The sequence below is a fragment of the Typopeltis vanoorti genome, chromosome 6 (genome assembly GCF_054136105.1).
Source record: "Typopeltis vanoorti isolate ZY-2024b chromosome 6, IOZ_Tvanoo_1.0, whole genome shotgun sequence".
Lineage (NCBI taxonomy): Eukaryota > Metazoa > Arthropoda > Arachnida > Uropygi > Thelyphonidae > Typopeltis > Typopeltis vanoorti.
This window is the reverse complement of record NC_143554.1, coordinates 86,904,521-86,931,897: the sequence shown is the minus strand read 5'-3', so window position 1 is coordinate 86,931,897 and position 27,377 is coordinate 86,904,521. Positions and strand designations below refer to the sequence as shown.

Genomic DNA, 27,377 nt, shown 5'->3' with positions numbered 1-27,377 from the left:
ATATATATATATATATATATATATATATGTATATATATAGATATAGATAGATAGATAGATAGATTTTTTTACTCGTAAATCTGTGTTAGTCTCAAATTTCATTTTAGTGATGTGTCTTTATTATAGGAGAAAACATAAGTACAGCTTCGATTATCTCTACATAGTGGTTATGTAATATAAAATATTTGCAGTTGAAATTCGCTAATCATTTGACAGAAGGAATCAGGAAGAAGTCTTGCGATTACGTGCAGTATTTTCTGAAGATCCACAGATGATTGCAGATATTTTTCCTCCTTTAGAAGGAAAAAAGAAAATGAGCAAGATATTAAAGTTCATATCTTGATCTTCTGTTATGATTTTATCTTAATTTTGAAACCCTAAATGGAGAATGCTGTTATTCTAAAAGAATAAGATGCTCATCACTAAACCACGATTTGGACCAACTTCTCATTTTTTTGTGATTTTTCAGATAGTTCATAGACATGGATCACCTTTTTCATGATTTTTGGTTAATTCGATGTTAAAATTCTTTCTGATTTTGGATTAAGTTTTCTATTCAAAATTTAATCACATTGCAATTTTGCGAATGAAGTGAGCACGAGTTTTATTTTGTAATGAATTTTCCATTAAATGTCCATAACCGTGAATATAAAATGTGGAAAAATATTCCTTTAGTTTATTAAATTCTTATGGATTTAATTTTCATGTTACCTTAACTGTTGACAAAAGGTGTATCTAGTATCTTTTCGTTTTCTGTCCTTTATTTTCTGTAACTCTGCTCCTACAGTATTTTATACTTCTCCAGAGAAGTGTAAAACACTGTGCCATATAAACCATCTAATTCATTAAACAAACGTTGTTTAAATTTCTTAAAGGCTGTGAAATATATATTTTCTAGTATTACACTGTTCATTATTGCTTAATAACCAAAAATCATTTTAAAAAAATGCACATACTGAAATAATACTTATTTAAATAAGGGAATATGATGCCCCTTCCATTCTATTTTTGCCTAACCTATTTTTCTTCCCTAGCTGATGCTTTTTATCTCCTCTTTGTTTCGTAAGTTTCCTTCATCGGTATTTTCATTAAGTATAGTAATTACTGAAAATAAATGCTGTCTTTCGTATATTCTTCTCAACATACATTTTATTGTGTTAGTTGACCATTGGTTCTAAAATGTTTAAAATCTGTATTGTCTGGAATTGTATGCATAATGTAGTTCAACGTCTGTTTAAATAATCGAAAGGGAGTGGCGTTTGGTAACGGTTCTTTATTTATAGAAAAACTCAACTCTGACTTTGTACTGTAAAATATCATGAAATACAGTACTAAGGAAAACAAAATACATGTGCTTTGAGCTGTCCCTGGTTTAGTCTATTTTTGTGAACTGTTATAAATTCTTATGATTGTGTTAAATGGAAATTTTGGACTATACTTTCGGTAATATGTGGACCTTCTAATTTTCAGTAAACATAATTATGAATCTAAAAAAATCAAAATAATCAGTTTTAATTATCCTTATCTGAATACTGATTCTTCTCTATAAGATAGCTTTATGCCCAGTCGCTTCTTTTTTAACTTGAAATTTTGCTTGTTTTAGCTTTTTTGCTTGATGCTTTGTTACTTTCAAATTCAGAGTTTTATACATGGGGCACTTTCCGATTGCTTGATGCTTTGTTCATTTTAAATTATGATATTTTGTGTCAAGGCATTTATTTTCTCATAGTACTTTCTTAATTTTTTTTTTCCCTCACAAGTGCCGAGCAAGTCCAGAATTCGGTTTCCTCCGTGGTGGAAGAGTGCAGACAGAAAAGATAGAGAAAATGCCATTATGAGTCCGGATGCTGAAGTTTTGGCTATGCAAACATTGCCGAGTGTTACAGAGTTTGATCGACAGCTGGAGGCATTAGCAAAACGACATCAAAGTCTTGAGATGGACCATATCGGAATGACGCGAGATTTGGACCTCTACAAAGATCGTCCAGCAGAAACCATAACACGTACAACGTCATCTTTGAAAGAGAAATCGGCGTCCTTGGCAGCAGGTTGGTTGAATATGAACAGTTATGTGGTGAAAGTTTAATTTGATGTTATGATTATTATGACATAAATGTCGTCATGAGTTGCTGATCCTTTAATACAATAAATCGCTAGTTAGTTACTGAATCATATAAATGTGAAGAATATCCAACCTTCGTTCACAACTCACTTTAGAGCATAATATAAATTGTATTTTATATGTTTAAGGCTCCATGATGAGTTTAATGCTTATTGGATATTCATTATCATATGCAATAGCATTTTTAGTGATTTGCTAATTTTTCCCCTTCACGAATCATTCCCTCACATATTTTTCTTCACCACTACCAGCTCCTTTTCCTCCACTTCCTTCGTTAATTCACTGCTTTGCATGAAATTTACAATTATTACTTTTTTTTATATAATTGAGTATTTGTTAGAAGAGCGATGCTGAGTTCCTAGTATACCGAGCGCAAATGTATTAAAATATAATTAAAAAAAGTAAAAATTAAAATGTATTAATCAAAGAAATTTTTAATAAAACGTATTAATCGAAGAAACATTTCTGCAGTAACTTAAAAAGTAAGTAATTGTAAGACATTCTTTATATACAGAGTAGTGCTCAAAAACATAACTAGAAAAACATGTATATTCTATTTTAGTAGAGATAAATATATTTTTTAAAAAAGAAAGCTTGCAACAGCTTATCACGATTATAAACAGTAACTGTTGATATGTAGTACATCTGTTATTTAATCATCATCAATAACAAACCAGCTGCATCGTTGAAGGGGTATAAAGACTGCAGTTTGTAATTGTTATGGACGTCTTTTGAGTATAATGACACCATTAACACCGCATGAAGAGTTGAGCTAACTCTTTCTGAAGAGGGATATTCACCTAGAGATAGAGCTAGAGATAGAGATTTGTGCATCCAAAATTCACCATTTTGGATGCACAAATTTCGTCAAAACGTTTTCAAGTTATGTAGAGTAATAACTCCAATATGAATATGGGTGGATGAAATTTAATGAACGTTGAGAGTTAGGATGTACACTAAAAATTGCTCCGTTTTTTATGGTAGTCTTAATCATGAGAGGTTGTTCAGCTTATAGTACATTGGTACTATTATGTATAATTATAATGCATATCCTCTTATTACAACATGTAACTGTGGGTTCAAATCCCACCTTGCCATTAGATTTTCTAAATGTCTTTAGATAGCAAATGATTTTCATCGACTGATGTGAGACTACCACTCCACTTATTGTAGGCATGAAATGTATGTTTGGTCTTTAGATTAGGGCTCGCAGCTTCCTTAATCCTTAACGCATCCACGGAATTGATGTCCTATAGGTTTTTTTTCCATGCTTAGGACTGCCATCGAAATCGAAAAACGCTATTACGGAAAATATCTCAGGTTTAGGTATATATTCGTGAAATTTTTTCTACTTCTGTTGTCAGAAGTAGAAATATGATATACCTTCCTATAAAAACAACAACAATTAGACTTCATGTCTGTGATGATGATGACAAACCTGAGTGTTATTGTTTGTCTGGCTGGTTGACTTTAAGATCCAATCTGTATTAAGTTAAATTGTCTTATGAGACCTGGTATATGGTTGAAAATTTAACGGCATTGTTCATATTGTAGTTATGGGTGAAGGAAGAATTTACGAAGCTTCTTTGAAACTTTAATTTATTATAAGAGTCGTACAATAATTTTGGTTTGCTACGAATAACCTTGATTCTCCATCTGGAAAAAATGTCTGGATCAACGAGTCCGTATTTTGTGTTAATTTTGTCCACAAAAAGTTGGGTAAGTGCCATGGATGGGTTAATGTTGTATAATCCGATTGTCCTGCTATAGAGACCAAATACGGCATTTTTTTAAGCCACTTAATTAAGAGGTAAATTGACAATATCTCTGTACTTAAGATTTTCTTGAATAACCGGCACTTGTAAGATGCTTATAACAAGTACCGAAAGAGACATTCATTAGTCAAGAAAATTGTAACAAAGGTGCCTGTCACTTTACCTTACTTTAAATCCGAGAGAATAGGCCTGCGCTTGAAGCAACACAGAATACAATTTGCCTTCCCCCCTCTTAAAGTAACCACCATATTGGGATCAGCGAAAGCACATTGTGGATAATTAAACAATCCAGGAGATTACAAGATATGTTTTACTTGCCGAATTCATGTAGGTTGGACAAACCGTTTACACATAATAGTTGCATTCGTAAGTTCAAGGAATTTTCGACCTGAGTGCAATAAGAACCAAGTTTTGTACTGAATGCTTGTAGTCCGCTCTCTTTAGACAGTTTAACTTAGCAGAGATATAAAGGGCAGTAAATCAGCCGGATGAACAGTGACTTCCGCGTTTGGTATACACATGAAATGCGATTGTTGTGTTTTACCTGAATCCTATAACTTAGTTTCTTATAACTTACTTCTGAATGCTAAAATTCGATGCTTTGTATAAATAATACCTTTCAAGTGTATTTTATGTAATTTATAATCCTGAGGAAGCATACAACGGAGTCAGTGTAAAAATTAATATTTGATTGTGCATATTCCACTTTTATTTCATAATTACAATACATTTCATATGGCATTCGTTTTATTTTAAAAACGCAGGGATTTTTGCACTGTTAAAGGCACTTTTATAGTAATGCCACCCAGAATAGTCGGAGAGCTGTAGATCACATAATCATGGTTGAAGAACTTAGTCAACTCGCCAGGATGTTTGACGAATAATGAGGATTAGCTGCTTTTCTGATAGTCAAGGAAAGGAGTTGTGTTAGATCATTATTGACAGTATGCAACTCTCCTTCGGCTTGATCTGTATAGTTATGGAAATGAAGCGAATTGGAATTATTGACGTTTAAATATCTAAGGCAGATTATCTCATTGTTTGGGTAATTTATTTATTTATTTATTCATATGAAGTTTCCTCCCTTTTCTCCCCCGTCCCTATTGGGGCGAGTTGAGCCCCCTCAATGGTGGCTTAAGTATTTATGGCTGTAGATCCGTGTGTTCACTGGGCCGGTTTGCCTACTTGCGGGATGATAAACCCCAGATAAACTGGAGGAAAAACCCTGATGTCCACGCCCAAGACCGGCTAACTTGGCTATGGCTGAGAAAGATCCTTAAGTTCCTCACGTCGGCGACTGGAATCGAACCCAGGACACTCCTTCCCCCAGGCATATGGTTGCAAAGCGCATAGCCACTAGGCTAACCGCGCGGACGTTTTGGTAATAAAACTATGATGAACTTTCAGGGAAAAGTAATCAAAAACGCAACAAAATGAGGCAAGAAAATGTTGAGCGACATCAGACCATATGAAGATTTCAGATCTGAAAACCTATGTCATGAGTTATCAGACTCATTAATAGTACATATTACGACTTTCTTACTGATTTGGGTGAGCGTCGTAGAGGATGCCAGTTGAAATTCATTGATGAATAGCAGATAAAGTGTGAATATCTGTAACTGGGGGGGGGGGTTGCATATCACCGATGTTGGTATTGAGCACTCCCCCGGATGGACGTAAATTCTTTTACATTGAATGTTGTTGTTTTCATGTGTTTTGGAGTATTTCTTGTTTTTTACATTTGTTTCATTATGATCTTTTAAAAACTTTGTTAATTTTTGTGAGAGATTTTAATCTCAATGACACTGTAATATTTAGTGGAATATTGAAAAAAAAAACTATACAATAGGGATAAGCAGCAGGAATGAAGTCTTGCGGACATGACTCTCACACAGGGAAAAGTAAGACTCCAATCCATGGGTGGCACTGTATAAATGTCCTCCGAAAACTGCCTATACTTGCACTCTCTCTGTACCTCTCCTTTCTCCAGACGTATTATTCTTCAACTGATCAAGAAATCTCCGATCAGGTTTTACAATTTTCGAACCTCTTTAAATTGGTCTTCGCCAAAAAAACAAAAGATTATCCATAGCATATGCCGCCTAATAAGACAAAATTAAAAAAAAAAAAAAGTTGCTTATCGCTGAGCAACTATTCATTCCTGAGACGTGAAATTTTTGGGGGTATAATTCCGGACATGGGCCCAGCATTAGTTAATCTCGTTTTTATTTTAACATATAATCAGTATCTCATATAAAAAGTAACACCTACAACGGAGAAAACCCAGTTTATAAGTATGCAAAATCAACTGTAGATAGCAGGTGTTTTTGCGAAAGTTTTGTTGATTAACGAAAGATTAAAAAGAGAACAGAAGCTTCGCTGCAAATGACGTGGCAGCTGCCAAAGGGTCCAGAGAATTATCCCTTTGTTAGAGAAATTAGACATGATTATTGGATGGAATACAGTTGATAAGATTATAATTTTTCCATTGGAGGTCGATGTTTAAGGTGATGAATATGAAATATTGAAAATTGAACGTTTATTTCATTTTATTATTTTTCTTTTCAGAAGTGGTTAGTAGTTGTCGAAATTTTATACGAAGAGGTTGTCTGTTAGTAATACTCACCACAGTTATTTCAAATAAATAAATATAAAGGGCCTATAAATGTACGGAATTTTTATGTGGTGCTTCCATATTTCTTAGCGAAGGTGTCACTGAAAATATCGCGTTGGGCCCAACAACCTATTAATGCGTTATTAAGTTGATTCTTGTCCCATTATCTATGAACTACTTTGTTGCCGAACCGTTGAATAGCGAGGCATCGGCTAGTAACAATATTGGATATCAACATGATAGGAGAGGGCAAGTGGATGAGGAGAATGCAAGAAGAAAGAAAAGCCGGTTATGCCTGGAATAAAATAATTTTCATCGTCGCTGCAGCGAACGATAAAAATTACCGACCACTCACTACCCAGTTAGCATTTCTGACTTCGAATGATTTCTCAAACGAGAACGAATAGATATCATCGGCAAAACAGTGAACAATAAGACCCGCGAAGTATTTAGCATGGAACAAAAATCTTCCATATTCAATATTATATACCGTGAGCGAATACAGAAGGAATCTGTTATGGAATCGCCAAATTGAAAAAAAGGACTATATTATAACAGTTTACTCGACAGTGTTTTTCTAATATTAGATCAAATACTTTGGAGAGAGTAAGACCATGGATTTCAAGCTTTTCGTAGCACTTTTAAAAGATTAGTTACGAAGATAAGAAGAAATTCTAGCAGTTTGCAGTTTATTTCATACTAAGTCAGTATCCCTCTAGGTCAGTGATTTTCAACTTTTTCCATAATACGGCACACCTAGACTAATTATTAAAATTCTGCGGCACACTAAAAATATATTTTTAATTTTTTTGATGATCTGGCAAAACATTGGCATAATTTTGATTGATTTACATACACAAGAAGAGGGAAGACCAGACACTAATAAATAAATGCGCAAATTACGACACTATTTCTTTCAATTAATTTGTTTTCATAAATCTCGCGGTACACCTGAAGACCTTTCGAGGCAGCTAAAGTGTTATGAAATGAATGTATTACTTGCAAGTAATCTGTCAAATGATTGTTCATTCTTTTACTATCTCTTTTGCGCAGAATTTGCAAGACTTTATTTCTGATGAACAAGTTGAATAATGATATTCTTTGCTAAAATAATCGATATCTGTTAAGGTTAAAATAATGGATTAATAGTTGAATTGTATAGATTTGTCCTCGATCCAAAACGCGAAAAACGTTTGCGAATTTTCCAACTAAAGGCGAAAGCATGTATCATGCGGTGGCCGGAATTTCCCCCCGTAGAACAAATGGTTCAAAAGAACAGACGAACTTAACAGCAACTATTGCAGACTATACATAGAATTAACTGCTATACGAAGCCAAATTACTTGGTTGCAACAGGTTATTGAGCGTTACAGTGAAGTGGAAGATGAGATTGCATTCGTTTTTTAGGTAATCTGCAAGCTACGTAGCAAATGTAGAATAGGAATGTGGTAAAAAGACGTTTAAACTCTTTTTGACGAAATATCGAGAGAAATACAGAGTATGAGGTAGTAGTATCGACAGGAAGAATTCATTTAGGCCATAGATCATAGGGCATAATTTTTGGCGATGCTGCAGAAGATATTTATGAATGCATGAAAAGTATTCATAAGGAAAGAGGCAGACAGGCAGCTTTCAACTGCCAGTCTGCCGAATTTTATTTTAAGCCACTTGTGGTATATTTAATATTTATTTCTGGCTTCCCACGTAGCTAATGGCTAAGTGCTTTTAAATAGGTTGATTTCCTTTATTGTATGCTCTTCCGCTTTCATTTAGCTCATTACGTTTTGAGATTCCGCATCGTGCAATCCCCAGGGATATGCAGTTTTGCCGTGGCTTGTCACCTGTTAGCAAAAATTGAAAAATTCATTACATATTGAAAAATAGAAAATAATTTTATCGTTGGTTATATATAAATTCATTACTTCATTACTTACCTTCATGTGTGAGCGCACGCGTCTGTATAAAGCCTCCGTAGCGCAATTGAAGGAGCAACGGTATTTTGCGCCTTTCGATTGAAAAGGCCCAAGTTCGATTCTCGTCGCGAGGAGAAGAATCTTTATATGCTTTTTTTTTCAATTGAAGGCGAATTAGTTGATCTCACAGAATGGTAATTTTTTCATTCGGAAATTAGTAATTTTCATCACGCATACAGGCAAATCGCCCTTGAGAACACGCAATTAAAAAAAATGCTACTGTGGTGGGAAGTAGATGGCGTTGTGTATAGATGATGAATAATAATGATAATGGCGTTCTAGTGGTACTTGGTGGATTAAATGGTGGAAACATAGAGTTGTAGAGTAGAATTCGCTCTCTCAATAAACTCTTGGACTCCTTGTAGGTGTCACGTAATAATAATAATATATATATATATATATATATATATATATATATACATACAGACTACTTGGAAAGAACTCAACGCCCCCGCCTCCCCATAGGCAAGGTGAATCGTGCCATGTAACAAGTCACATGTTATAGCCGGTATAAATTGGAGTAATATGATTCCCCAAAGTCAGTGCAACTGTCTCCGGATGAAATGGCTGCGAGAAGGAAACTGACGGAGTGTGAAAGAGGCGTTGTGATGAGTTGCCATGTTACCGGTTTGTTCTGCTCAGCATTTTGTTGAAAAATTGTGTTGACTATCCCAGGTCAACAATCAGTGGTACCATACTGAGACGGAAGCGCAGGTAGTCAACTGCAAGTGCTACACGTTGAATGCGGATTTCCGGGAATCGACTGGAACACCAATTTGGCCTCACAACTTGGGCTTCATTGTAGGACCGCAAAAAACAAGCCCCAAATTACCCAAACCAACATGAAGCGTCATCTTCAGTGATGCAAAGAGCGTGTACGCTTGGAAAGCTGTTATAAAGCGACGAATCAATCTATCTACATCATCTACGGAGCAGATAGACAGATGTGAATGTGACGGATGCCCGGTGAATATCTCTTACCAGACTGCGCAACGTCAACTATGGAAGTGGCGGTAAGATGATATGTTCCTGTTTTTACTGGTTTGGCCTCGGGTCTCTGTTTGTGGTGCCATTAACATTGAACTCCGAGAGGTATCTGAACAATGCAATGCTTCCTACTTTAGGCGTTTTTATGGAACTGATCATTATCTCTTTCAGCAAGACAATGCACAGTGTCATAAGGCTGCTGCTGTCACTGAATGGCTTCTGAATATGAAGGTCACCACACTTGACAGGTCTCCACGCTCTGATCTCAACCTTATTGAACATCTGTGGGATGAACTGGAGCGTCGGGTAAGGTCAAGGGACGTCCTCCCACACAGCAGTTCAGGACTACAGGAAGAATGGTCCAAAATTCCCATTGTCGCTATCATGCGCTTGTGGAAAGTATAACCCACAGGATTGCTGCAGTTATCGCATCGAAAGGAGATCCTACATCTTATTAATGTTGGCGTCACGGCTGTTTGTTTCTCACACTATGGTGTCCGTTGACCGCGCGCACACAGATATATGATATAATATCATGATGATGATCACGGAATGGAACAACACGAGTTGTGGCTCATTTCATTCTCTAGTGTTAACCACGCTAAGAAAAAAATATATGCGTGTTTTGATGGGTACATACTATATGTATAGCGCTTTGGTAATAACTAATGCTTAGGACTCTTACAGTTATATTGGTTCATGCAAAGTAGTACTCTGAGAACCTAGATAACAGAAAGCTTAGATTTGAAAGAAAGGCAAAAGGTTTTCAGTTAGGACATTCAGGTATCCCGCGCAGAAGTTACCTTTGCATTCATTGATAACTGTTTAGTGCTCATGAATTAAAATTTACTATTTGCATCTTTATCTTCTTATTGTGATATATCCATTTTGTTTATGGGACAATTCAGCTCATCGAATATACTCAAGTCAATAATAACAAAAGTGCTTTCGCCACTTTGATGCACTTCATGTATAGGTTTAGCAGCATGGCCAAGACTTGACTTTTACAAGTTTTTTAATACACTTGTCATCCTCCTTACTAACTTTATGTATGCTACTACTACCACTCCTAAATGTGTTTGCTGTCGGGTTGATGTTTTGTGTTCTGACCCTTCGTAGTCCAGTCTTTAGCGGCATTGTCCTTTGTTATGATCCAAGTTGACTTGAAAAAAATTACTCAGCACATGAGAATCTCTGTGACTCAGTTAGAAGGCTAAAGTGACCCTTTTGGTCGACAAATGCCTGAATTTGTTTATCATCCTTGATGTAAGAACATTTTCTTGAAATAAAATATGGTTTTTAAATTGGCGGTGAGTTAGTAGGTGTGTGCATGAGTGGAAGAGTTCCCCTGTTGATAACGTAAGATTTTATCCCACCATCAGATAAATCAGCCTGAAGATATGCCACATAATTCAGACATGGGTACCTTTAAGAGTACAATGAACCTTTAAGAAGCTTGCGTATTGATTGCAGTGTAAGGATAGTCTAAAGGATATTTAAAGTCTAAAGAAACCAAACCAATAAATCCACGTTCTCGAATAGAACGTGGATTTATTGGTTTGGTTTCTTAAATTATGTGAAAGTTTGGAAATATATTTGGAACCAGATATAGAGGATATATGTGTAATCTGGATTTTGATATAGGAGCTGTAAAACTATTACATTCCAATAGGAATGCGCCTTCAACAGGCAGATGAACATGATCAGACTAGGGTCAATATTAGAGCTGAGTAAGACCATTAGTATCCTATCCCCCACCGTGCAACAACTAACCAATAACTGTAGACAAACAAGTTTATAGTGGACAGCCCCAAAACGTATAGGATGGCGTGTTTATGTTGAGATGCTTGAGAGAGAAAAATTTGAAATCTGTCTCTGACGTTTTCTTATATTCTTCATTATCTTCTTATTTTTACATAGACTAACATGTTCATAGTCATAACTGCAGAAAAAAAACTAAATCATAACAATGAAACTCGTTTTTTGTTACACTCTTCTTCACTAAATTTCATTATGGTATGTAGTAGAATTTGATTTTCTATATAGAAAATTAAAACTTTTGCAAAATGTTTTTACAACAAAAAATATGGTTCATGCTTTTGAACTGATAAAATCATGCAGTAAAATGCTAAGCCAATTTGGTAGCCTCCGCCAGTCTATAAATATCCAACACTAGGCTATATGTGATAGAATAATCCCGTACAGCCTAATGTTTGTAACACTATCTTTTTTTAAGGACTTGGATACTTGAAGCATTGCATTGAGTATTGCCTCAGAGGAGTTCAGAGCAGCAAAGATGATTCAATCACGTATGTTCACCAGTGCACCTATAACTAGAAACACTAGCTAGCTTAACGTATTAATCGTACTTGAGGAATAGTTAGAAAGCCATCAGAAACCTGAAATGATGAAACACTCGAATAGATGGAAAATCGACAGAAAATTATGAAATACGATAGTATAAAAGTATTACAGTCACTACATTGTATAATTTAGAATTCCGGTCATAAGGGGAAGGATGAAATGACATCAATAAAAGAAAAGTACAGCTGAGTATGAGAATTATAGAGAATTGCCTTTTTTAGGAAAGATATAAGTAGCATACTAAAAAGTGTTACACGCACTTGGTAAAGAACGAGCTCGATTTAGTTCATGTAATGCATGCCCAGATCAGATTTTTAAATTACGACAGATATGCAATATATACATAAAAAAGAAGTAATTTAAAAATATATGGATTTATGTTAAGCTTTCGATTTGTGGGGTAAATGTAAGATGAATCGTCAAGAGAAAGACTGCTCAAATATTAAATCTTGTAGGATCATGTATATAAACGAAGCCTTATACAAAGTATAATATAGAATACATAACTTGCAAATCAGCATAAAAATCGAAGGGTGTACAGGAAGAAGCGATGGCAAAGGCAGTGTTGTGCTCTATATTCACTGCCAGAATGAGTGTTTAGCACTCTCTAACCAACATGATGTGGGTTCAAATCTCACCATTGGGATGAATCTCTGTAAGCATCTTTAAGCAGGGGGATGCATTTCGTCGCCTAGTGAGATACCACCCTTATTTATTGGAGACCAAAAGTAGCTTGAAAAGTTCTGAGTTTGATCGTTAGTGTGGTTTCCCATTTACTATAGGCTACAGCCTCTCTTGGGTGGGATTTCATATAAAATTATAAGCTATATGAACCACATTATTAAGGAAAGTAGTCTATAAACTATAGGCAGGAAATAAATGTTAAGCGTAGTTCCCATGCAGATGTTATTATTAAATTCCTTTAAATTTCTCGCAGACCTTGATTTCGGGAAATTAAATAATTCTGAACTAAATTGTTACGATAAATTTGGTACAGTAAACTAAACTACGAAAAATAGGCTCATATATGCATTCTGAGTAGTAACAGAATTTAGCGGAATTCAGTTATTATTAAAGATGACATTAAATATAGAGAAAGAAAATAAGTCAATTTAGTATGGTGAGAAGTTATTTGAATAAATTACACAGAGTAAGAGAGAAATCAGCCAAACTAATAATCGGTCGGTTACAACGATGCTATTTGGTTGGAAAGGCCACCTAGGTTCGAATGCCGTCTTAGGATGGAAAGAATAAGGGCTTTCAGCTGAGGAAGAGGTAACCAATCTCATACTGAAATAGTAGGGTAATTTCCTCCTACAAAATGGACAAACCGACGTGAAAATACACCCAATTGTTGAACACACTAGACAGAGCATTGATTAGGTTTATTTGAAGCCGAGTTACTTGGCAGTCTGTACCATTAATTCGGACATGTCCAAGGAAGGTGTAGATGGTAACATTAAAGCGAAAGGAGAATGAAAAATTATAAAACTAATATTTGCCTCAGAAATTGCAGAGGGAAAAACGGAGGAAGACAATGATATAGGTGAATTTTTGTCGGTAGAAGTACTAAAGTACTTCTTACATTTACATCTAGCTTGATCTAAATGTAAGAAATGATCAAATCATAGACCTGATGAATAATAGAACAATTTAAAAAAAAGCTGTTTATCAAAAACAAACTATAAAATTGTAATTATCTTAAACCACTTTAATATCATATCGTGTCATTCATTCAATGTGGTATCTACAAGCTATTTGAGCACACAATCTGGCAAGCATCCTTCCTTGCCTTACGTAACCATAATTTTAATAAGTGATATGGTTAGTCTTATGCCGATATATTTATGTATATGTGCATGTAAATTTATTGCATTATTCTAGCTTGTTTGCTTGCTTGAGAAGTGAAAAATCTAATTTCTGGGAAGGAAACCTCTTACACGTCCGTGTTAGACCAGCTGGCTAACCTTCAGTAAAAATCCTTATACAGGACCACGTCTTTAATTCGAATCCAGGTCTTTCCAACCAAAGGACATCGTATATATACCGATTGAGGTATGCAGACTTATGCTATCTGATATACATCAGTAAATCATGATTATTATTGCATCATCGTGTTTCCAATTTGCAGGATGAAAATATTGAGCTTCGGGAGGTTAAACCCTTCCGCCTCCGTATGAAATCGATTAACTTATCTTTGAAAAGCCCTCATCAGTGTTCCTAAACGGACTTTAAACCTAGGTCTTTACACGAAGAACTTCGTCGAAACTGAGCTACGGGAGGCTCTTGATGATTATTTTAATCAGGTGATGAGTTTCATCGTATATTTGAATTTCAACTCTATACTATGTCGTTTCATAATAGTGTATTGCTTTAATTTGTAGCTCAGACTCGCTGGCATCTAGATATGATAGCAATTGTTTGCGTGAAGCGATACATGACTCGAATGCTAATTCTATATCGATGATTTACAAGACGCATTGTGATATGGTGTTGATTTTTACTTAGTTATTGAATTAAATTTCATCCTGACATTGATTCCTTGTAACTCATCTCCTCTTTAGAAAGGCTTTTTATTCAGAATATATTTATTTTTATATCCAAGTTGAATTAAAGGAATAGAAACTCTGTTGTCCTTCATTTTGAAAATCAAAATATCATAGAGAAATGTACATCGTGATGTTTTTTTCTTTAGTGTCCTTTATTTAAACAGTGACAAAGACTAGGGTACGTGTAAGAAAGGCCGTAGTTTTGGTTTGGCTGCAAGATGACTTAGTATGGGAATCGTTCAACTAGTCATATCTTACATCATACACAAATATATATAAATGATAGACGAATTTGTTAGGAAGCTCAATCAGACAATGTTATAGCACCAGGCAATATTTTTAGAGAGCTGCTACTTTAATCATGTCGTGAAGCAGGATATTCTCCAGTTATTAAAAATGGGAAGGATTCATCTTGATGTGACCATTACATCTCGAGATTCTGGGATAATCGAAGTAAAACTTTCGTTACTTGGTGGAAGAGAGTTACCTAACATCTTTTCTAATTTGAAATAACGATATTTGGGAATAATAAGTTTAACACTATCATTGTAAATATTTAGGTTATATTTTACTTTAAAATTATAAAATAGTTAAGTTTGAATACTTTACTACAACCAAATATAAAATTTTAAATGTAGAGCAGCTTTTGACAAATATCACGCGAGGAAATTATGTAAATGTATTTACTAATTTTGAGCGCATAAAAATAAACTGATTCTTTAAGTGTATTATTTAATAATACGTCTTAAATTGTGTGCACGCAAGAATTTAATTTAACAAAGTAATCCCAACGTTGCATGTAACACTATCATTTTTATCATCATAATCGAACCAAACCGTTTCACATTATGGACAATAATTGAATTAACACTTCTGATCCTAATAGAGTTATTCCATCCCAACAAAAATCCACACAATGTGTTTTAGTGTTCAAGAAATTAACCCAGAATACTCTTTCTTTTATGCAAAGGTGTTGTTTTTATTTTTCTGTGCTGACTCGAAATGCTTAAAAGTGCTATTCCACTTAGCGAGATTGAGTTTGTGTCATCATTCTTCTTCAGATTCAGGAAAGTGAGGGAGCAAAATAAAGGTACTTGCGATTTTGTAATATTTAGGTGTTGTCTACCAGTTGAGTGTAGTGTGTAAATAGTGCTGTCCTTTCTCATCCTGCATGCACCCGCACGTTGTCTATTGCATGTATTTTATTGTACTATACCGGCATTTAATTATACCCAGCTGGTTTATTGTTTGTCTTCAGTTTGATAATTTGCATCTTTTTTTTCCTGTTTAGACTGAAAATCTCATCAAGAGCAAATTTATATAATAACCTGACATCACAGAATATTCTGTATTTAGTTTGAGTAAAATAATTGAATAATAATGTGATAGTTTATACATGCAGATTCAAAACTTAACACTGGGAGAATTTATTCAATGTTCACTGACAGAATCGAACGTTTATTTATCCAGGATAGTCTTTAACTTATTTCATGCTATAATTATACTACTTCATTGGTAAAGAATAAATATACTGTTAATGCGATTGTTATTTCGTATTTATTGATTAAGTGTCATCTTATTGGCTGAGCTTAGCAAATATTTTTTAGCCCGAAGACGGTTATTAAGTGTTTATTGTTGGAGTTTCTTTGCTTTCTTTTTTTTTTTTTTAATTTGAGATTTGCTTAAAATTTCAATAAGAGAAAAAAAAAGTTGTTAAACTTGCGACCAAATGATTATGTATATGTAACTCCACAATGAGCATAAAATATGAACTTTTTCTATATCAGCCATAAATAAACGACTCTGCGAAAATCAGTGGTACACTATTACTTTAGTTGGCCGAGGGCTAGATACATTGAACATCACACTCCATGTTCAATTTATTTCACTGTTGTTTGCCATTTCAGACTTTCGATGAGCGAGAAAAGGTGTGACAGATAAAAATCATCACGGTCCTAGATTTTTGTTTTATTTTACGGATAATCCAAAGAAATTTCTTAAGCTAAAAGCTAAACAAAGCTAAAGGGGATTTGAACCCACAGCCCATCGGTGACGAAGGATAGGTTTCATCAGATTTCCACTGTGACAAATAAAAACGGATGAAAAAAAATTGGGATGGGGTGATATGTGCACTGTACACATACAAATTCGAAAAAAAACGTAAACACAGATAAAATATTGTGTATTAAATTAGATATATTTAGATACATAGACGAATTTCATCGTCAAATGAAAACTTGAAATACTTTGGAAAAATCCCATGTGTGATCTCTGGATTGCTATTTTTGAATTATCTAAATCTTTGTCCTGTTCTATGCTAATACAGGATGGGTTTACAGTCTTTTGTCGGTAGTAGTTTCATTATTTTTTTATTTGAATTTTGCTTAAAATTTCGATGAGGGAGAAAAAACGTAGTAGTGCAATGAAAGCATCAAAATTAGACACTTTCTAATATCTAATAATAAAATGGCGTTATTATTAAAGGATTATAATTAGCCATTATTACTACTTATTCATTGAGTATTCGTACTATACGATTATTAATGTTATATTGTTAGAAAACAAAAATGAATTAGATGTTTGTTTTCTAACAGTTTTTGAATAACATTTTCATCAAATTTTTCCCCCCAAAGTTTGGATCCAATCTCTGCTGATGATGGACTGGTCCTTGAATTTTGGCGTAAATCTAGGTTCTCGAATTTCGTGGTTAGTACCATAAGATATCATCCAAAAGCAAGACCATTTGCATTCTGATGTTATTTATCCAAGAAATGTTCAGATACCCTTTTAGTACCAGATATTTAGTAAATGCCTGAGATATGTTAGAGAAATAGAAGATGGTGCAATATATGTTTGGAGTCTCTTCTTTATATTTTTCCTATTATTATATTTTGATATTGGTGTTTAGAATAATAATTAATGTCTTAAGACTATAGCACTTTCACCCATTCCATTTCTTTTGAAAAAGTTATCTGTAGATTTACAAAACCCTGCCTGCTTCTTCTCTGTAATCGTTTCAATCATATATTTGTAAGCCTTATTTGTCTCTCTTCTGTAGGCATTGTCTCTCTAAGACATTGAATCGCCTTTTATGTTTTGCATCTGAAAAAAAAGTTTGATTCACGAGTTCCCTTTTCTGCGGATACTTTAGCACTTAGCGATGATGCTAAAATAATGCTTTTTCTAAATCTACAGTAGTCCAGTGACTGAGATACTGTACTTATATATAATTTTAATAATTTCATATTTTATAATTTATGCTGCATTTGCTTAGACTAGGCTGCTTATGCTAAACCTCTTTTTATCAATTTACTTCTGATTGCTCAATTAGCTGAAATTATTAGCTTATAAATACCCACTTTCTTGGTTTGCTAGCTTTGATTTTTTTTTCAGATTATATACAATTAACTATGTAAGGAATTGATATCCATACTGCGGGATCGCAGAAGAAAGACCGCTATTAATTCTATTTTAGATGCTGACTAAAGAAACTTCCTGTAGAGGAATTTTTTTCAGCTGGTTCCGGAGTGAGTTGACCTTTGGCAAAGAGAAGTAGAGGTTTCCTCCTCTTGGAAACTTGGGATTTTAATTCTGCTTCTCGAGAAAATCGACCTTAGAACTCTCTTTGAGACAATAATATATACTGTAAGGACCTAGAGATGACGGTAACTGTTTGCTATATCTTGCTCTATCTTGGATACCTTTGAAAATTATTGATAGCCTTGGGCCGACTATCATTAATGGCTAGGTATAGAGAGACGGCGGCTATCCAGTCTTCAAAAAGTTAGCGCATTGCCTATTCCTTTTGGGGAATAAAAGGCTTTAGTGGATTTATTTAATTTTTAAATTCTCTTAACTAATGCATTTTAGATGATTTACTGTGGGAAGAGTAGACCACAAAGGTTTTGGTTTTCTAAAATAGCTTGCTGTTATTCTCTAGTCAAAACGGACAGGAATGCCATTTATGGTTTTACTTAATTCAGTGGTACAAAGTTGAATTGGTGTTTATCTCATGAAGTTATCAAACTTTCTATCCTGTTTTTATTATACTACTTTCTCTCTCTCTCTCCAAGGTCTATCCACTGAAGTGGATAGACTTTGTTCCTCCTTGCTAGCGATTTTATTATCTAATATTTCTCGAGACTGCTTATGATCCACATTTCTTTGAAATATGTACATTCAGTATGTTTATTATTTCCTTCTTAAATATGATTTTAAAGTTGTGCTTAATCTCAATTATCGTTCATAGCAAGTAAGACTTAGCGGTAAATTTTTCCTACTTGGTTTGAATCCATTCAACTGCCTGAATAAATGAATAATTGTCGTTGATATTTAGTAGAATGTTAATAGAAATTATTTATTGAGTTACCTCTTTAAGCACTAACTTAAATATCCCATCAAATTACAATCTTCTAGCCGCGTTTACAAAAGGTATAAACTGTCTATTAGACAGTTTATTCTTCTATAAGTAAACTATTGCTCCTAGGCAAGGGATGGACGGATTTTACTGAAAGTCAGTATTTGAAATCACTACAAAATTTGCCCGGTTATCTCATTTTCGTTTTAAACGTGATAGGAGCATTCACGTTTAAATTGTTTCAAATGATACAGTGCAATAACTTCACCTTGGCCGAATGGAATTAAATGAAATTTGGTATTTAAGATATATGCTAAAATGTGCACATTATTATGACCTGCATCCTAAATTTTCACAGTTTGGGTTACATTCGAGCCATTTTATTGTCAGTGTGTTTCGAAATGAGAGCAATTCTATACTAGTGGATAGAATTTAATGAAATTCGACATTTAGAATCTATTAAAATTTGTCGAGTGGCGTTAATTTTGGTTTAATTGGGCCCTTGTAGCCAAAAATGAGTCCTAATTGTCAAAAGTTAATGAGATTTATAAAATGCTATTTTTATTTCTTTATTTTGACATATATATACTGTAATATGCAATTTGCGTTGCCTAATTTTGTTATTGATAATCAGATTGAAACTAGTGGACAGTTTTAATAGAATCCTATATACTAAACTTCATTAACTTCAGTCAATTCAAAATTACTACTATCACTTTGAATTTCTTGGTCAGCATCAATAAGCTGATTAAAACTAAAAATGGAAGCATGACTTATTCCATTTGCATCCTAAGTACAAAACTGTATTAAATTTCATTATGGATGAACGGAATTATGGCTATATATAATTTCCAAATGTTTGATCCTTAAAATAACCCGATTGAAACGAACATTGAGTTCGCTCGACAAACTTTTGTGAGAATCTCATATACCAATCTTCAATGAAATTCATCTAGCCGAGCATAGGGATAACATCCGAACAAGGATGAACAAAACAAATTTTAACAAATATATTACTGTGAAACGCGCCATTTGATTGTCTTTGGCACTCCGTCAAATCAATTTTTATAACTGGATTGTAAATGAAAACTAAATCCATGAAGAAATCTTAATGAAAAATACATTTGCCAATACAATGCGCTTTTGCATCTGCATGTATAAAAAAGTACGAGGGCGTAATTTTACATGTTATTTTCTGCTTGATTATATATCATGCCGGTAAGTTAAGGTTTCCTCTTCATGTTATATCAAAATATAACTAACTGTATTTGTGGATATGTATTTATATTTCTTTTCATTTGAGTTTTTCTAGTTTTGATACTTAGATTTGATGTATTTTGTAATACTAGAAACCTGTGTTTATCTCTACTATCAATTAGAATTAGCAAATCTTGCACCTTGGCCTGTTATTTATATCTTCTCGCCACGAGCAGGGAGTTAACTATGTAAAATATCAAGTTTACTGTAAGAGAACATTCCACTGCCTAAGTGAAACGGTTTCATTTTGAAATTGGTATTTTTTAATATATTTTGAATTTCAGGGATTTACATGAAGATTTACCTTACTTATGAAATTAATAGTTTTCCGTCTTCTCAGTAGCAGCAATCTTGATAAATTAAGTGGTATCCTATCATTAGAAATCTGTTATTTATCTTAACAAAAAGCTTTAAAAAATCGCCGGTCATGCCACAATGCCTCTTTCATCAGGTGAACTATTAAAGTTAGACGTACAGACTGTGTTTACTAAGTAAAAAAAAAAAAAAAAAAAGAAACTCTGGCAAAACTGCAACAAACTTGATACAACAATTTTGTTGCAAACTGTACCTACAATGCATAGAAAAAGATTTTTAATTAAGAAACTTCCGAATTAACATAATGTGGATTTATAAAGAAGAGATTATATAAAAACAAAAGATAAAATTTAAGGAGCTTGAAAAAAATAAAATAAGGATAAGCTAGAACTTTGAGCTGTAAAGTCGGTGAAGGTTTAGTATGTATTACAGCAACTATACCATTACGCGATCGAAAATTTTAGATACGTCCTTAGAATATCATTCTCAGATAAGAACATTTTCCTATATCATACATATCAGAATTTTATTCGACTTAGAAATTATTGAGACGTTTGTTGTAATTTCTGTATATTACAATATTCTTGACTAACGCGTGTTACATCTAATGGTTAATATAATGCACACTGCCAAATAAGAAATTGAAATGTCGTACACAATAATCTAGCTCCTGTGAGAGTGATTTCATTTTAATGGTGTTTTAGAAATTTCTATTTGAATAATAGTAATATTACTAAGTGACATAACATTTTTGTATAAGATTCTTCTTCTTCTGCTTCTTTCACTATGCCTTATCCGATGTTAAACGAGGTCGGCGCACTGATCTTTAACCTTCCTCTTCCAAGTTCTCCGGTCCAGGGCGTCCTTTGGACTCCATCCTGTCTCCCTAATGCTATTTATTTGTCACCTTATTCCCTCCACCTGAGCTTGGGCCTGCCTCTTTTCCTCCTTCCCTCCAACTCCATATACTCCACTCGTTTACCAACTACTCCTAACCCTTCCTTTCTACATGTCCGAACCACCTCAGCCTACTTTCTTCTATCTTCTTGCCAATTGGTCCCACCTTAACCGTCCCTCTGATGTAGTCATTCCTTATCCTGTCCTTCTTTGTCACACCACTCATCCATCTCAACATCCGCATCTCCGCTACCTCCATCTTCCTCTCCTGTGCCTTTGTTGTAGGCCACGTCTCCGCGCCATGAAGCATCGCCGGCCTCACCACCATCTTATACAGCTTTCCTTTCCTCTTACAACTCACTCTCTTGTCGCACAGGACCCCGCTCATCTTCCTCCAGTTCATACAGCCGCATGTTATTCGATGCTGTATTTCCTCATCCAGGTCACCATTCCTCTCGACGACCGACCCAAATGTATTTGAATTGCTTCCCTGAAATTAGTCTTTCACCCTGAAGTCGTATGATCATATCCTCATCATCCTTGTATAAGATTGTTATTTATAATTAATCTGAGTTGAATGTATTTCTTTAACTTTCCCATTCCTTGCATGCTATTACTCACTAACCTCTCCTACTATGCTTTGTCTCGTTCTGCTTCAGTTCATAGTTTTCCCCCATCGCCGCTGGTGTTCGATAGCTTCCTTTTGAGTTATCGCCCTCGATTCTGTACTTTTTAATGACACACTTAAGATATATATATATATATATATATATATATATATATATAAATAACTACTAATTAGTTCTGTTTATTTCTGGATATAGTTAATGTGTGTGTGCCTTTTAAGATTAAAAATAAACTTTGGATTTAAAACGAAGCATCCATAAATTATTTGAAGAGACCTTTCACATGATATATAAAACAGTGGAACGTTATATATCAATTTACTAAACTCATTACGTGTTTGGTAAATGCATTCCGGAGGCTAGTTGTGTATAACAGGAATCGTTGATATAATTTTAATGTTATAACTACATCTGGCTTATCGGAGCCATTTCTTCATCTTTATGCTGTTAGTAATATTCCTTATAATGTTGAAAGTGTTCAGGCTCGTTGGCCGAGTGGATAACGTATTCAATCTCCCCAATTAACGATTTGTGGGTTCAAATCCCACCGTGCGCATGGATGCTTATAAAGCTCTATTATTTATAGAGCGAGCTTAAAGCGTGGTCTGGTGGACGAGCTTGTCTAGCTTCTTGAGTTTATATGGTTTGTCGTTTTTATTTTTTTTAGTATACAATAACTATAATATATACTATATTGATTATATAAGAATGTTTTACAGATTCTTAAATGAGTCACTGTAGTATATAGCCTTAATTCTGCTAATAATTTTAGATAGTATGAAAGCTGAAATAAAAAGGAAGACCATAAATCGCCTAGCGGCTGCAGTAAAGGGGTGAGTGAGAGTTCACCTGCATTGTCGTGGTCACGTGAACGGTGTGCATGTGAAGGGCAAGTAAGCAAAAATGTATGACAAGGAAATAAATTTTTACTCCAAGGGGGAAAAAAACACCAGTTGCACCTAGTACAGAAGTAGTTAAAGTATCTAATATCAGAGGGAAGATAACAGCAATACTTTGGGCACCAAACACGTAATGAGTTTAGTAAATTGACAAAGCAAGATGGTGAGAAGCATTATATTTGTATATCAGTGTGCAAATTTGTTTTGGATAGAATTGAATTGAAATTACATCACTGTTGTTGCCTCCATACAAACAATTGCTCTTAATGAGCTGAAAGAGGCTGCATTCTCCATTAAAACAAACCTTTAACACACTTTTCCAGATCTAGCAGGGTGGGAAACTAAGTAACTAATTTGAAACGGAAAGAGGGATAGGAGGTAGAGGAGACAGACCGAGCACTCAGCTGTGGCCTACCCTGGTAACTTGAATATGATGAACATCGAGTGTGTTAAAGGCACAAGGAAATATTGTTTATTTCAGCATGTAAGAATGAATTGGATAATTCATAGTATGTACGCTCACCATCTTAGATTAACTTCGTCTAGTGGAGACTTGAAATAATAAATGCGATTTAAAGATATTCCGCTAAGCGCACTTTGCTAAAGCAACCATTCAGTGGCAGGAATTAAAGCACCTAATTAGTGAGCTTAGTGGTAATAGAAACCCCTTGATATACGGATACCTGAAACAAATGGTTTATAAACAAAAATGCTTATCAATCATTTCACCTCTACCGTTCTGATGTTTCCGTTTGGTGCAGTAATAGCCTATAGCAGGCAAATAATTCCAAAGTTCGCTGTATGAAAATTTCTATAATGAATGATAAGGTAATGATTTATAGGTAAAGGGACTAAAGACATTTTGAGCTACTCCTGCCAAGTATAAAGCGCCCTGATTGCAAGCACTGTCTCATGAAGGAAATTTCATGCGAAACTTTTTTTAATCTCGATTTTGGATTTTTTTAAAAATATATATGAACAGCCTTCTCCGTTAACTAGGTGTATGAAACTAAATTCAAGCATAAAAACATAATTAATGTTGAAGAAATTATTTCAAGAGAAATATTGTCCAAAGAGTGAAAAAGCGAACTGCTGATACACGATTAGAAATTAGATGCCATTTTGAATATATTCCATTCTAAGCTGTTCAAAGAAGTGTCCAGAGATAAAAACGGTTAATGGAAAAGCTTAATATTTTTTAAAAAAAGATGATTGGATTTTAAAGACAGTTTCCAAATATTGTAAATTTACATAACTGCTGCAGCTGATATTTATCACGAAAAGTTAGATTTATATTGCAATTGGCTTGCCTGTGCGACATAGGATCAAACCTATTTATGTAACTGTTCTGAAGTAGCTGCTATATCTTCACAGTTATGATACTGTTGTTACAATTGTAATTCCTAATTGTATCCAGCCTTCGGTATCCAGTGATTCTTTGCGCTTCAACTGAATTTACATTAGATCTTACTACTAAGTGCTCCACAGTAGCATTATCCGAATTGCTCAGACAGTAATTCTAACCGGAAAATATTTGCTACGTTTATTAATGTGGGACATGTTAAAGGTGGAACACTGCGTGATGCCGCCAGTCATATTTCCATATTAAAATGGAATCTGCATGTTCATTTATTGAAGTCTTGTACAATGTGATATCCATTAAAAAAGCATCACAATTCAGAATATTATCACCGTAACTAAGTTTCATTCTCCATAACATATTATATTCAGGCATAGATATAAAAGGATTTCTGTTCCCTAACGTTTAATCTGATATTAAGAAATTCAAAAGCTCATTTATTTAAGAAAACACTTTCACTTTGAGTATCTTACACAAATCCGGCATATCCATGATTCTTATATAAACAGATAAGTATTCTTGAAAAATTATTACTAATTAAATTAATAAAAATATTATAATCTTTAATAACATCCCAATGTCAACATAGTTAATTATTTTTATACTACTTCATTCCAATATTATTTCCTTATGAAACTGTTGAACGAATTATTCAGCGGGATTTTTCACCGTCTCTGCTCGTGGCTAGAAGTGCATGTTAATAGCATGCATGTACCAGCGTGACTTTTTTTATCTTGTGTCCAGTTAGTCCAGACGGTGTGACTGTCTTCAAGATCTACCCGCAGAGGCGTCGGGCGCTCACCATAGACTTTGGAAAAGGTAAATGCTTTATTTTAATCCTATTTCATTTTTATTTATTTTCAGTTTTTATATTATACATACAAAGATGTAACATTTTAAGATTTTAAAATATGTTCTAAAATATTTTATTTTGATTTGCTTTTTCGTTTATGTTCGAAGTGCTATAACATAACTGATATACCTTATTTGCATGTTATATGTACTTATATTAGTAGCTCATGCAGTGAAGGAGGAGGTATTTGTTTATTCCTTTAGTTAATGTTTACATAACATTTTGCATAATATTACCAAAATGACCAAATTTGAGCAGTTTCAAATTTACCTCTCTAACATACCATGCCGTATCCTATTTCATTATTTCCGTCATCCGATTAATACTATACGATTTCAAATGCATTAAAATGAAAAAAATAAGTCGACGGGAAAATAAAGTAGTCGCTTAATTTACTGTAGCTGGTTTTGGTCTGACAAAGTGGAGGGGTAGATTTCAGTGTAAGACAACTTTGCTACTCTGCAGGTTAATTTTGGAGAATTTCTTCCTTGTAATTGTTTTTATAACAAGTTAGTAACATACTGATAGAGTATTACAGAAAAACCTATAAAAATATACCTCTTCTTAAGAAATTTCTGCCTATGCCTACGTGCGCAAACGATTCATAGCCTCTGAGCAGATTCAAAATGGTGCAATACTTGTCTGAGGAAATTCGGTAGAATTCACGTAAGTTGAACCTGACTTTATGTGAATAAAAAATTGTCCATTTCAGTGAAATAATATGCTGCAGTTATAGATATATAAAAAAAATTTGACATTAATAAAATTTTATATGCAATTAGAAAGAAAAACTGAGTTAAATTTTTATCACGTTTAAGCGTATTTAATAATAATAATAATATAACAATATACAGGAATAAAATATTTCGTATTCTTTAAATAGTTACATAAATCATATTTAAATACTTTGCGACCGGAACGATCATCTTGCTGTTTTCTTAAATCTGACCTTTCAGGTAGTACTTTTGTAAAATTTTCCCATCAAGAACATATATTTCTCAGTTATATTACATAATTAGTCTCACAACTTTTTTAAATAATGGTAGCTGAATTGAGCATTTAAAATTTATCACAAAATAGGATTGACAAGTTATGCATTAACGGACACAAATTACTGAGCTTTGATTCCTAAAATTTCTCTTATGATTGTTGGGTTAGTGATAAAAGAAGTGTGAAGAAAGCTACATTTTTTAGACTCCCTCACCAGTTCTTATTGGATCCATTAATATTTTTTTCATCTTCTTCTGAACTATAAGAGAATGTTCTCTGAATCATCCAGTTTCGCAGCACGTTAGTTGGTCCACCATAATGTTTATGAAAGTCCGCTGAAGTTTTCACACTGTGAACATACAAAGTCGATTTCCCTTGTTGAGAAAACAGCAACATTACTGGGGATATGCACACTTAGCTGGTTGTCCTTTCCCAGCAAAATGCATGAAATAGGTGCAGAAAATGTACCATTATTTAAAGAATAACAAAAAATACCACCACAATAAGCAATAAGCTGATCAGAGACTGATGCAAATTTCTGAAAACAAGTCTCCACAATCAATGTAGAAATGGTTGATCAAGCTTCAGAGAAGATTGAGCAGAATAATCATTTGTGAATTAATAGCACCATGAAAGTATAAAAAAGCTGCTGTACAATGGTTACAGCGCATACAAAGTTCAAATTATATAACCGCCATAACAGGTACTTGCCATGCCACAGAGTAATTATTCTTAGATCTGCTACATGGCACTGCCTTGAACTGTATTATTTGTTTTCTGACGATGTTTTCTCCCACTTGAATAAAGTGCCACAATATGAGTATGTGAGTAAGTCCTATGATAGTAGTTGGTGTATTTTAATGCACGACATATTATTGACTCATTCTTCTTTTGTCAGCAGATGTTCAATATTGAACACTAATTTAAAATGACATTCTCCATGCATTCGAGAATACTAAGAGCAATTGAATGATAGTCTCATGGCTTAAGTTTATCATTTTTTTGTACAGGCTGGATAAATGTTTCCATTTATACTGTTGGGTAGATGCCATATGAATATTCATATGCATAATACAGGAGTGTTAATTTCGGAGCTCAAGAAAAAGGTGTCCCTCAAGCATAACTGGAGGGACACCGTTTGAACCATATGACGTATTAAAATCAAGACTAATGAGAGCTTTCAGATAATCTTTCTGGAGAAATATCAAAGGAAGTTTGCAGTGAGCAGTTCGTTCGGTATTGCAGGAGATAATTTTCCTTCGTCTATGAAACGTCTATGAAAGAGTACGAGGATAAAATTGATGCCAAGAACTCTGCTTTATCTTTAGCTCGGGATGTGAGAAAGGTGTGACATCAGAATGACACATGGCATAACCCAAATTTATGCAGCGTGTCAGATTTAACACCTGAAACATGCTAGTCGTTATATTTTTATAACT

At 34.1% G+C, this 27,377-nt stretch overlaps 1 protein-coding gene across 4 annotated transcripts in view; it reads left to right on the top strand.

Annotated features, from left to right (window-relative positions):
- Positions 1-27,377, top strand: part of LOC150105668 (voltage-gated inwardly rectifying potassium channel KCNH6-like) — a 373,820-nt gene that overhangs the window by 71,420 nt on the left and 275,023 nt on the right. For 3 of the 4 annotated variants that reach the window (XM_090394298.1, XM_090394296.1, XM_090394295.1), the window contains exons 4-5: positions 1,761-2,048; positions 24,840-24,914. In XM_090394298.1, the coding sequence (XP_090250424.1) occupies positions 1,761-2,048; positions 24,840-24,914 (363 nt within the window). The remainder of the gene's footprint in view (positions 1-1,760; positions 2,049-24,839; positions 24,915-27,377) is intronic. The other variant, XM_090394297.1, reaches the window with a different exon arrangement.